The 13867-nt window shown below is 32.8% G+C and overlaps 2 protein-coding genes across 2 annotated transcripts in view; both read right to left on the minus strand.

The window, feature by feature from the left end:
* Positions 1-6: 6 nt before the first annotated feature.
* Positions 7-10034, minus strand: LOC108906330 (probable ATP-dependent RNA helicase DDX43). The gene is made up of 9 exons (XM_018709560.1): positions 9587-10034; positions 9277-9524; positions 8714-9047; positions 8472-8637; positions 8153-8262; positions 4146-4432; positions 3733-3974; positions 3519-3681; positions 7-267 (listed from the first exon to the last, which is right to left on the minus strand). The coding sequence occupies exons 1-9, from the start codon at positions 9918-9920 to the stop codon at positions 148-150; spliced, it is 2004 nt and encodes a 667-aa protein (XP_018565076.1). The 5' UTR covers positions 9921-10034; the 3' UTR covers positions 7-147.
* Positions 10035-11072: 1038 nt separating this feature from the next.
* Positions 11073-13867, minus strand: part of LOC108906327 (nephrin-like) — a 222598-nt gene continuing 219803 nt past the window's right edge. Inside the window, exon 11 of the mRNA XM_023457363.1 lies at positions 11073-11547. Coding sequence (XP_023313131.1) covers positions 11372-11547 — 176 coding nt within the window. The 3' untranslated portion in view covers positions 11073-11371. The remainder of the gene's footprint in view (positions 11548-13867) is intronic.

Here is a 13867-nt window from a genome sequence, read left to right on the forward strand (position 1 = left end):
AAAAAATTCCCATTACGATTCATATATTTTTCCTCGTCGAGGTATAATACTACAAATGTCACATAAAAAATAATATAAATAAAGTTGCATACAAGAACTAACAAAATATAATTGAAATTCTTTTAAATTAACTAAAGAAAATGAGATTCACCAGCGTCTTCCACCAAAACCGCCTCTACCCCTTCCTGTGCCTCTTCCGCTGCTATCTTTCTTCTCCTTCCAGACAGTATACCTCTCTGCCATATTATGTAATTCATGTGGAATCTCCTGTAGGGAAACACACATTGAGATTATATTGTTGTAGTTCAGGTTTTATTTGTTTAGTTATTATAGTTTAGTTTTTAGTACATATCAGTGATGTGTATTGTAGTGATGTTCCATATTTTTTATCTGACTTTAGTGCCAGACTTAACAGAAGAATTGTTACTGATCCCTATTTTTATTGGTGACAAAGACTTGTTTAACCTTTTCTACTACACTGATAAGAAGGCAAGGTAATAGAATATTTGTAATTTTTGATATTTATGGTATATGTAGTTTGGACCTTGAATAATTTTCCGAAGTAGTTCGACGCAACGTTAATAAATTACCGAGATAATCGATTTTGAAGTTTTAGCCAACTATATCTACTAGATACGACACATTTTTCAATTGAGAGCGTGGCCTAGTTGGTAGCGTTCGAGTCCGACAGTCACGAGATCGCTGGTTTCATAATTTATTTTTAAAGACAACTGAACTTCGCATAAACTTTTCCTATGTTGGCATATTTCATGTGTGATTGATACAGAAATTCAACTGTTAACATCTATTATGATGTCTGAAAAATATTGATCTCTAGATTATTGAGAAAAAAAGTCAAAATGTATGATATTCAGAGTTTACACGATTTACATATTATTTTGAATAATTTCTGTATAACAAATAAAGTGATTGCTTGAAAAAATTCAAGAAAACATTTGAAAATACAAAAAATATTTGAAAATTTGATCTTTTTTTAAAACCATAATACTTATTACATATTTGATGAAATTTTTTGAAATGTGTAAATTTTCAAGCAATGAAATCAAATTTTTTGTATCTAATTGATCATAAAATGATATAGAGAAGTGGCAAAAAATGTCCAATTTCTTGAAGCGACTTCATGAATTAATTGATCAATAAATTGTCAATGTAAAACAGCTATAAGATGAATATGAACAGCTATAATGACATAATTACTAATATTAGAAATTTTTTATATTAGGATATAATTTACTATAAATATGATATGCATCATATTGAAGGCCAAATGCATACCTTGTCGAGTAGTCAACACTGGAATTTAGGTTCCTAAATTTTGATTTTTTTTTTTTCAAAACAGCTAATATATGCAAGTTAATGTTAAAATTATTTTTTCCTTAAAGGTTTTTCAACAAGATTCCCAATAATTAATATATTATACAGGAAACTGATAGCTCTTTTTTGCAGTACGAAAATACGATCTGCAGAATCCGTCCAAAAGATCACCACATCTAATTCGAGCTTTGAGAAATAAAGTTTTCACCATATTTTCACTACAGATTTTAAATAACTCCTTTATAGCAAAGCAACTGGTACATTTCATCCACATGCACATTTCAATTTCTATATGGCATACTTATGTATATACCCAAAGCCATAAAACTTGAAACTTTTTTACAGTTCAAAATTAACAAATTCTCTGAAATATTGACATATATATGCTCTACGTTTACGTTTAATTCATTAGTTACATGTTTAGCTGATTCACCACATGAAACGGCTGCAATATCATCAGCAATTCTTTTGTTTGAACTAAAATTTTAATTACAACCTAATGGTGGTAAGTCTCAAAAACTAATCGTATAGAAAATTTGCAATTTGTTAGAAGTACCACAAAAAAATTGCATTAATTATTTTATCGGTCGATAGCCGCACGGTTTAAGGCGTCAGTACTTAAATCGATGTGTGCTATCTGCCCGGGTTTCGAATCCCGCGGCCGGTAGACCGTAGATTAGCTATGCTTGTACGGAGGATTGGCACCCTCTGTGCAGGTATGGTAGGGTGGAAGAATGTTGGCTTGGGTCAATGTGAGAGATTGACACCGGTTGGCATATGACCACCCCCCTAATTAATGAGGTTTTCCAAGTTTCCCTCATTCCTGCACTGAATGGTGGTTAGGGCCTACCAACATAAGTCGTTCGTGGGTGCAAATGCGGCCTGCTTAATAATAATATGCTGCCTCCTCTCCCGCACAAGTCTCCGACTTCTGGGCTAATTCTCGTAGTTAGAATGAGGAGTAGAGATATTATTATTATTATTATTGGATTTTGTTCGTAATTGCATAGTACTTAAGTAGTATCACTTTAAAAATTTTTTTTTTATTGGCTTAAAATATGCTAAAAACTGTTTTGTATGAAAAGGACTCAGAAATATCCGTCAAATTAATTTTTCCAAAGCAACTTCGAAGCGTAAAAATAGCAGATTTCGCTTGTATCATCAATACAACATTTTTGAATTTCGTGTACGTAAAAACGCCTATAACTTACCGATCATCGAGAAAATATTTCAAATTCGATTTTTTTGTCAAAAATTCGAATTTTTTGTTCAAGGTCTCGCCAGTTTGCGAAAAAAATTCCTAAAATTATGACCATATGTAGTTCACTAGCTAAACTCATGTAGTTTATGAAAAAAAATTTTTTTGCTTTCAGATGGTGATCCAGGGGACTTCTACTGCTCGCCGAGGCAGACCTTTGATAAATTTAGTTTTGTTCATGCACTCCTACAGCTGCCATTTCCCAACAAATTTTCAATAAAAAATTTACTCTTACTCCTGAAGAGTTGCTTAGTCGATTGGTGTACATATTGGTTGTTCATGATTATTATAAAAGAATTATCAAAAAAAAAAAAATTATTGAAAAAACTTTTTTTTTTTTTGGGGCTCCAAAGTGATATAACCCCTTAATATTTTGTTTATTTATTATATAGCATATACATATATAAGAAAAAATTAATTTTTTTGTGTAACGAGTAGTTAAAAAAAGGAACAAATCAAAAATGGTTAGAAATGAAAGAAGAATATCTTGGAAACATCATACTTACAAGTAGCGACCAAATTTTCAAAATATTCAGTGGTGTCGAATTTTTGAGGTTTTTAGTAACTCCCAGTCTGATTTTTAAATTTCAATACTCTGTACCTCAAAAATTATTGATTTGGGGACCATTGCTTACGAAACTTTTTTGATTTAAAAAATCACTCAAAGGCCTCATGGTATAAAAAAAAATGAGAAAATTTGCATACAATTACAAGGCTTGAGTAAATGCATCTTGTCCATGAGAGGTGCAGATAAGACAGCAATAAAGATGGGAGATCTTAATAGTAGCGCAGTAGGTTAAGACGGAGAATGAGCTCTAATGTTAGTCTGGCAACATTGCCACTGTACATTTGAAACTCGCAAACAAGATGAATTTGGTCAAGCTGTACGAGTGTTGTATTTTCAGCTTCAATAGTATCCACATACCTGCTGAGCCTCTTCTAATATATTAATAAGATCCTTAGCTTGCCCCCAGTCATTTCTTGTGAAATAACTAATGGATTCTCCCAACTTGCCTGCTCTACCCGTGCGGCCTACTCTGTGAACGTATTCTTCTATATTTTTCGGAAAATCGTAATTCAATACATGCCTGAAACAGACAGATTAAAATTCCCACTAAAATGTCGATTGAAGTACTCACGTAATATCATCTATATCCAATCCTCTAGATGCTACATCAGTCGCTATAAGAATTTTAACAGTGCCGTTAGCGATATCTATCAGTGCTTGTTCTCTATCGCTTTGTTCTCTATTGCCATGTATGGATTGGCAATCTATGCCAGCAAGTACTAATTCTGAAGATATCTCGTCGGCACGTGATTTTTTTCCACAGAAAACGATCATTTTTTGATCTGGACTCATATTGCGGACAAAATCCATCAACTAATATACAAACGAGAAAATATAAATAAAAAAATATAAGAATGATGTTTGACGTCTTAAGAAAATTTAAAACATCCAAATTGAAATGAGAATTTTTTGGTGACAAGTCAAATTTTTTTAAATAAGTTATTAAAAATACATGTTTCAACATTTCACTCTTATGATACTCACAGTTTGCAATTTGATTTCATCATCATCTGGCATCATTTCGATGATCTGAGTAACGGTGTGTGTAGCTGCTAAATCTAAACTGCCCACATAAACTTGAATGGGATCATTCATGTAGGAATCAGCTAGCCGCCTCACCCCCGGAGGCCATGTGGCGCTCGTCATTACAGTCTGTCTGGTTGGTCTGATCGCATACATAACTTTGCGAATCTGTGGTTCAAATCCCATATCTAACATGCGATCTGCTTCGTCTAATACAACATATGTGACCGTCTTCACATTCAAATGCCCTACGAATGTGAAACATACTTTATTGACTGAAAGAGCAACAACTTTCAGATTTGTTACTATATTCAGTAACTTATACTTGGAAATAACAACCTATAGTCTAATATCCGAACTAGAAATGACCTTCACCCATCTGTTTAATGGATGAAAAGTATTTTATATCAAATTTAATATATTAGAAAATATATCTCGAGTGGGATGGCTAAAACATTCCTGGCCAGAGTATGATTAATTAAAAATTGAAAAGTGACTTTTTATTAAATATTGCACTCATGAGTTTAACGAATAAATTTAATACCAACCGAAAGTATGAAGCCTATAGAATATACAAACATTGGCTGGCAATTTTTTTCCTGGTGTAACTACTGGGTTAGCAGGTATAAATAGGTAAATCGATACTAGTTATTTTCACCTATTTGTTTAATGTCTAGTTTTGAGAGGTGAAAATTTTATGCGAGTGGAAACTTGTGACAAAGAAGTCCAAGCTAAATATCCCGTACGATAGAAGAGGACACAGAGTTGTAGCTGCGCGCGACGTGATGAAAGAGAGCGCGTATGCTATTTATTCATGCAACAGAGAAGGATAGCGATATATTAGTAAATACTAAACATTATTTTGGAGCAACTGGCATTAGAGTTGAGAAAACAACGATAAATATATAATATATTAAATAATAATATAATATTATATGTGGCATTACAATATATCGCGTGCCTAATCCCAAAAAAGGTATATGCTATATATAGGTCCACCGTAGGAGCCAAAATAGCAAATAAAAAATTGTTTTTGCTTATCGCTTTGAAATCACTTCAAATGAGTATATTCTTACAATAAAAGAAATTAATGCCAAAAAGGCATATATATTTTTTTCAACAGGCCTTTTTGGCATTTATTATTTATTTTATTACTTTTATACTTCTGAAGTGATTAGCAATCTAAAAAAAAAGTTTGGCGCAATATAAATGTTCTGAATAAAAATATGATAGCGATATGTACTTATCTTGAAATTTTTTTGTTATTTCAGGAAAATAAATAAAAATGAACAAAGTTAAGTCAAAAACTTAAAAATTTTTTATGAAATGCTAACTTCAATGAACAGTTTTTAAAAGTTTCATCGTTAAAATCAATCAAAGAATCGTCCGAGTTACACAAAAAACACTTTTTAGCCATTTTTCATTACAATATATTGTCAATAAACAACTATACGTAGCAACACGTGTTTGCATTCTCAATATTTTAGGTTATTAACCACTCCAAAATAATGCTCAGTATTTACTAATGTATCGCTATCCTTCTCTGTTGCATGAACAAATGGCATGCGCAGTCTCTTTCATCTGGCGGTCACGTCGCACGCAGCTGCAATGTTGTGTTCTCTTCTATCGCACAGGATATTTAGCTCGGACCTCTTTGTCACAAGTTTCCACTCACATAAAATTTTCACCTTTCAACACTCGACAACTGTCATTCAGGCCAGATTTTTTACAGACAACCCTATATCATCGTGTTCGCAATTAAATAGTGCTTATTTTGATATAAGATTTATTTATTAAATAAATAGGTGAAAATAACTAGTATCAATTTATCTGTTTATACCTGCCAACCCAGTAGTTATGCCAGGAAAAAAATTGACAACCCAACGTATATTCTATAGGCTTCATACTTTCGGTTGGTATTAAAGAACCCCGCACAAAACATATAGAAATTGAACACCGGTCAATTATTATGAAACTTCGTATTTTGATAGTCCTTGTCATGCTGATCAAAAGTCTCAATGGGCACGAAGCCCTACAACCCCTTCCAACCCCCCAAAACCATCCCCAAAGATCAGGGTAATTAACTTGACAGATTGCAGGTCAATTGGCTGACCGGAATATTTCACTACTGTAGTCGAACCTACAGACACCTATAACTAGGCTTAAGACTATCAATAGGCACCGAGCCCTGCAACCCCCACCAACCCCCAAAGGTCAGGGGGATGCACTTGTCAGATTATCGGTCAATAAAACTACCGAAATATTTTACGATTGCAGTCGAACATACAGCCACCCAAACTGTAACTAGGTTTAAGACTACTATCTCCAAAACACTTAACCCCCATCCCTCTCCCTCCCCACCAACTACCAAAGCCTGTCATGTGACTTTTCCCTGCTTACTGGTGTGTAAATGTTTATTCCATCTCACAGTCACCTAAACGATCACTATTCTCCGACGCCGACCCCCGACAATTGAACCACCCATCACCAACCCAACTCCTACGGTTGGGGTTGGACCAACCCCAATTCTTATCGAAGCCTGACATGACTTATCCCTGCTTATGGCTTATGAAACCGTTCAATGTTGAATTCCACCCTACACCCATCTTATTGTTTAATACCCTTTAACCCACAAAAACTACTAAAATCTGACATAAGATTTTTTGCCATTTGTGGGATGTGAAACCCTAGCTGTAGGTTCGATTGCAGTAGGAAAATATTTCGGTAGATTTATTGACTGATAATAATCTGTCAAGTGCATCCCCCTGACATTTGGGGGTGGTTTTGGGGGGTTGGAAGGGGTTGTAGGGCTTCGTGCCTATTGAAACTTTTGATTAGCATGATGAGGACTATCAAAATATGAAGTTTCATAAAAATTGACCAGTGTTCAATTTCCATATGTTTTGTGCGGGGTTCTTTATTCGTTAAACTCATGAGTGTGGTATTTAATAAAAAGTAATTTTTCAATTTTTAATTAATCATACTCTGTCCAGGAATTTTTTAGCCAACCCACTCGAGATATATTTTTTAATATAATAAATTTGATATAAAATACTTTTCATCCATTAAACAGATGGGCGAAGGTCGTTTCTAGTGCGAATCCTCTCCTATAACATAAGATGTAAAAAAAAGAAATAACGACTTTACTTAATAAAAAGTATGAACATATAAACTACCGGAGTTGAGAGGGAATAACATATTCTTACGTATTTGACGTTGCCACTGTTTTTGTAAACGTAAGCCAGCTGTATTTAATGGAGTTGTTACTGACCAGCATCACAAACGTTCTGAATGATTATCAGCATTTTGACTACATTCACCGTATGTCGATAACATGTCCATCAGCTCATGATTATGATAGTTATGTGACACCATATTAATACACTAACACCAATAACAATTACATTAGATAGCCACAATTTTATCTGAACCAGTCATACCGAAACAAGAGACTTTTGGATGCACAACTGTTCACATTTAAAAAACATTAATGCCATTAGTAGAATGCATATTCAAATAAAAACCAAGCAATAAAGCATTTAGATCATTAATATTTGGAGGTCATAGGTAATAAAAAGAACGATCAGTCCAAGTGCATTTTGCTTCAAATATTGGGCTAAATAATAATTAGCAACATGCGGTGTCACTCAATTATGCTTTAAATAAAACAGTGACATTTAAACAATGTATTAAAAAATGTTTTTTTGCCATCTTGAGGCAATTTTTAATAAAGCTAATATTTAGAAATCAAAGGCATGTAGAAATTATCCAGGTGGGCCACTATACTGATGCATATTTTGCTATTTCAGCAATCACTGAGAAGTTTTTCCCCTTATTTGGATATTTACAGGCCCACCGCTGGTTACGAGTCTGAGAATTGGTTGTCATTTCAAGCCCCATCAGCCACAGAAGCTTATTAAGCTGTAAATTTGAAAGAAAGGTAATAAAATGTTAATATTTGTTCGTACCTGCTTCATATAAATCATTTAAACGTCCAGGCGTAGCTATAACTATGTCTACTCCATCTGTGACTGTTTTAACTTGTTCCCTGCGGTTTCCTCCTCCATATACGCAAACTCTAATAAATTATTAAATACATGAATACGCTCCTTCGTTTTTGATATTCTGTGTTACATAACTACATTTTTCTACATTACTACATTGAATATTTTTTTCTGACATAATACTTGAATTATGAATGCAAAATGTAATAAATTGTGGAAATACAATTAAAATGTACTTATAGCAAAATTTAATATCATTTCTGTAGTAATCTGTCATACTTACGATGTAATGCCCCTGTAATAATACTTTTTTACTTCTTTATCAATTTGAAGAGCAAGTTCTCTTGTAGGTGCCATTACTAACACCGCTGGTCCTCCTCGTTCTGACCGATTTCCTGGTTGGCCGTCAATATGAATTAATGCAGGTAACAAGAACGCCAATGTCTTCCCTTAAATCAAATGTATGCATAATTATGGAAATAAAAATATATATAAATATTCAAGGGCAACAATGAAATTATTTACCTGTCCCTGTTTGAGCAATACCTATTAGGTCTTCTCCACTTAACAATACTGGCCAGGCTTGCGCTTGAATTGGTGTCGGTGTTTGAAATCCTACCTTTTCAATTTCACTCAGAATTTCAGGATAATTAAAGAAAGCATGAATGAATTTAGGGCAAGGTTTGGGTATCGGAAGACTGTTTTCTTTTTTGAATGTTCTGTCAACGACGATGTTGTTGTTTTCTTGACGGAAAAGTTGAACTTCTTCTTCAGTTAAATCAGTCACTTCTGGGTGTTCCACATAGAACTGCTTTTTTATTTGTGGATATTTATCCCATTCAGCCTGTTCTGCTTCTTCCTGTGATAATAATTTTATATTCACCAACTTAAGGCAAGTTTGGAATCATAATCTAGATGCTCTAGATATATCTTTTTGTCCTTTCATCTGTTACAATTAGAAAAGAACAAACTACCTCTAGAGCGTTTAGATGTTAATACCGAACTTGCCTTTACAATCATCAAAAATAAAGCAAAGTATGTATTGCTACAGTAATATATAAATTAATTTAATGTATCAAAAAACTTACACACTCCTTAAGAAGAGTCTTCCAGTCTACAACTTTTTTTTCTTCTTGTAGTGGGGGTGGATTACTGTTAATTCTCACCATTTCAGTTGTATCAGTAGTCAAAGAATTGATAAGCGATTTAGCTTTGTCTATTGAATCTTGATTTCCAAATATTTTGACAACAGTGTCGTCTCCAATTATATCTTTCGTCACTTGAATTTTTGCCCCTGAATCTGATTGTAATTCATTGATTTTTGATCCTCCTCGACCTAGACAAAAAAGATTTCATTGACAAAACAAATTCTTGTGATGATTATGTGTTAAAATTTACCAATAATCCTTCCAATAAATTTCGAAGGGACATTAATAGTTTCAGTCTGATCATTTTCAGTCATGTTAGAGCTATTTCCCCATGAGGTTTTATTTTCTTTAAATCTGTTATTTCTATATAAACCATCTGACCTATTAGAAGAATTTTCGCCATTTCCGTAAGAATTGTTATATCTGTTATTTCTCTGAAATCTTGTATTTCTCTCGTTGTTTCTACCATTTCCACGAGCCGCTCGGAAGTTGCTGTTACTAAAATTTTGTGAACAAATCGGTCTGTTTTCATAATTGCCTTGTGGCATTTCAATAGGAGCATTATCATCCCAATCATCACACATTTTTTAAAATATCTATCACTTTTCGTAAATGCAAAGAACTATAATCTCAACAAATTGAAATTGAATTGAATTAATTTGCTTTGACACCGGTACTTGCAACTTGTAACCTTTACTTTCTAAACAACACAATAGAAAGAGAAATATACCATAGAACATAGGGAAAGGAACAATAAAGATTCTTGTTATCTCTGCCACAGAATACACAAACCAGGTTAAGTGTGACTAGACGCCAGATTTAAATGCAAGTTCTTTTTCCCAAATTAAATAAATTTAAACTCCGCCCCTTAGGCGCCAGCAATACATTATCATGAGCTGATGATTTGAAAACATGTTTAAAATTATAATATTTAGGTACGCTCTCATATCTTATGTATTAAACTCGAGTTTAATTTTATTCCATGCTACGAGCATATACTACTGGAGTGTGCCTGAGTGTGCGAGAGAGACAAACAGTATCTCAGTACATGCTGTCTTACTCTAGCACGCACACGCGATTGGTTGGAAATGAATGCTCTAACCCCCTCACCATTTTAAGACGATTTTTCACTATTTTTTGCCAATTATTCAAAATTTTGGCGCTGTTTCAGCTAAACGGGCTTCAGATTTGGATTCAGCATGTCAAAATACAATATTATGTCAAATCAAAGATACGGACCAGTTTTTTTTTGTATGCCAGTGTTATCAATCAATTATATTTATAGTACTTTGATAACAATGATGGAAATAAATATTTAATTTAATTTCCCTCTAAAAACCACACATCAACTAAACAAATAACATTAATAACTGCGAGTAACTTACGTCCGGAGTTGGATTACAAAATGTGTTATAATTTTATTTCATGTAATTATAATTATACATCACAGGGTTCACCTCTTCTATAGACCACATACTAAATAGCTTGCGTTAGCTATTTAGCCTGTGTATAAACATGAAACTTTATCTCATTAAAATCTCTTGATTTTTTTAGGGGATTTTCTAATTGAAAATAAAAGTTTTCTTAGTTTAATTATAAAATATTATTTATTGATCAAATACAATCAGAAAACATTTGTAGTACAAGAACAAGGACATTTCTGTATAAAATAAATAGTTAGTGGAACGAACTTAAAATAAATTAAAACAAAACTTGAGTAATGTTTATCTCACACTTTTACACTGACAGGAAAATAAATCAGTCCCCACTTTCCCGCAACTGTTTCGGTTTACAACACTGTCTGGAATAATTAATACAAAACACTACACATGTAATGATATTTTATTGACAATGAAATAATAACAGCATAACAGTTTAGTTTTGATAATGTCATAATGCTTAAAAATATGAGATATTCACAAATATCACAGGTGGTATTGGTCCCGGTGCCGAGACTTCTGATTGGGGTTACAGGGCCGTCCTAAGGAGTCGGGCCCCGAAATGTGCCGGTACGACCCTGGGGGTTTCTAATAGATTAGACAGAGCTTTCTTTGTGCGGTGGGGGTGTTTGAGTGGCGCAGTTTCGAGACTGCAGGATGGGCGCCCAAGTGACGTGGTAGGGTTTCACGGGCATCTGCGTGGCGCAGTTGCGCTTGCTCGATGGGCGGGCCGTTATCGTGTAAGGTGCCATCGACGTGTCTAGGAGGGTTTCTGAAAAAAAAAGAAAATCTTAATATATGTATATACATTTTTTTTGTTATCATCTGTTTACATGTTCCACACGGTAATGGGGGAAGCAGCGAGCGGAGGATTCTGGTTCGAGCGTACTTTCGATCGTTTTTAGCATATTTCCCATCACCCAGGCGAAAATCCGAGATATACAAATTGGAGATTTTGTCGTCTACTTTCAGATGCCGTTTTCAGAATTTAAATCGGACCATTTTTGATAAATCGCCACGCCCGAATTTTTTTTAATGCAATTGTGCAAGAACTATGCATCGGATAGAAACCATCTTGCGCACGATTAAACCACATATTATTATCTGTCATTTTTCACAAGATTGTTTTTCCAGCTTCAAATTTGATGGTTCTGAATTTTTGAAAAAAGGTCTATTTTAGAGGTTTTTCCGGATTTTCTCTGTAAAAAATGAACCGATCAGGTCGCACAAAACCATTTTATAAGTTTTTTTTATTCTCTACAAAAGTGCTATTGAGAGTAAGACGATTCCATCATTATTTCTGGGGATATCATAAAAAAAAACAAGAAAATGTAATTTTTTTGTAGATTTTATTGTTTAAAAAAAATAGTTCACGACTTTGCTGGGGAAATCACTTGGGTTTTCATTTACTAAGTATTTTTCAAAAGGTAATACATGAGAATTGCTGTAATATTTAAGTGTGCCAAAAAAACTCTATTGGTTGGCTTACTGACCTAATTTAACTTATCATTTTAATTTTTTTTTATTAGTACTTTAATTTATTTACCAAGGTCAAATACACATTTGGCTATCAAAACATGTTATAATCCAAATTTTGATAAAATATCAGATACGCGCATTAGCAGCAATTGCATTTTGTTCTGTCATCAGTCGTAGATAGTACTAGATCAACTGTTGCATTTTAATCTTGATTTTTTTATCGGTTACTATATTTACATGTGGTTGTTGAATACAAAAGTAGCTTTCTACAAATATATTCATTTACATTACGTCATGTGAAAACCAAGTACGAACCTGGAATGTACGATTTAATTTCGGACATTGGAACAAAACATACTTTTTATGGTTACGTTTTATTTAAATAGGAACAACATTATGCTATATTTTTTATCATGTACCTACGCCTATTCGAAACATCAAGGGGAAAACCACATTAGGAGGCTGATTTTCAGGCGTTTCCCATTAATTTTTTTGAGTGGGACATATTGATTAGAATCTGGTTAAACTTTGACATTATTTTATCAATATATTGAACAACATTTACAAATTTTTTCAAGTCATTTGTGTTGAAAAGTCGAAGTTATGGGCTGCTGTCCACCGAAGGTAACGACCAGAGCTGGGTAATTACTTGTAATTTAAAAATAGTTACAATTACAAATTACTTTTTTAAAAAAAGGAACTAATTACAATTACAAAGTATATTATTTAAAAAAAGGAATTATATTAATTTAATTACAGTTACATGGAAAATGGATGTAGCAATTACTTTTCTAATTACTTTTATGATAAAGTAAATTATAGTGACTAAACAGAGAAAAAGGAAAAAGTTAAGTTAAAAATTTTAATTAAAAGCGTTGTGTAATATTGCGTTTTATTATTTATTAGAATTGATACTAAAATGAAAAGATTATTCTTATTCATTTTCTGATATAGAATTTTTATATGTTTATTCCTAATCTAATAGGTAATTTAAACTAGTTCAGTTCATACTATAATTTTATATTATTGGTCAGGTAATTAATTCAACCCGATGCTCTTTTTTTTTGGTTGTTAATGCATTTGCAAAATATAGAATACAGTAGTTTTGGGTAGACTGGAAAGCAATAATAATTATTAAAAAAATTACGAATCGAACAAGTACGAGTGAAAGGCTGAGTAACCGAAACAGAAGTTTTCTCAACTCAAAATAAGAGCAGTAACACATAGATACATAATATATATTTTTATAAAACTTGATGCTATAGACAACATATTTTTACTTCGTATATTTTCTAAATTAATAATAATTATAATAAAATAAAATGTACTCTGTTAATTCTGAGGTTAATTCACCAAATCACTTTTTATTGTTCACGCGGCACAAGGCTTTCCTCAAATGAAATAATAGAAGTCTGCAAGTCTGTACGCAATTACGCAATACGCATGATCTTAAAAGTAATTATAATTATTAGAAAAAGTAATTGTAATTGGAAAAAGTATTTGTACTTATAGAAGTAATTTGTAATTCGATAGTTCAAATAATATAATTACAAATTACAATTCCTATAACAATTTTGCTGCAATTACAATTCCAAATTACTTTAATAAAAAAA

The sequence above is a fragment of the Anoplophora glabripennis genome, unplaced genomic scaffold (genome assembly GCF_000390285.2).
Source record: "Anoplophora glabripennis isolate ALB-LARVAE unplaced genomic scaffold, Agla_2.0 scaffold142, whole genome shotgun sequence".
Lineage (NCBI taxonomy): Eukaryota > Metazoa > Arthropoda > Insecta > Coleoptera > Cerambycidae > Anoplophora > Anoplophora glabripennis.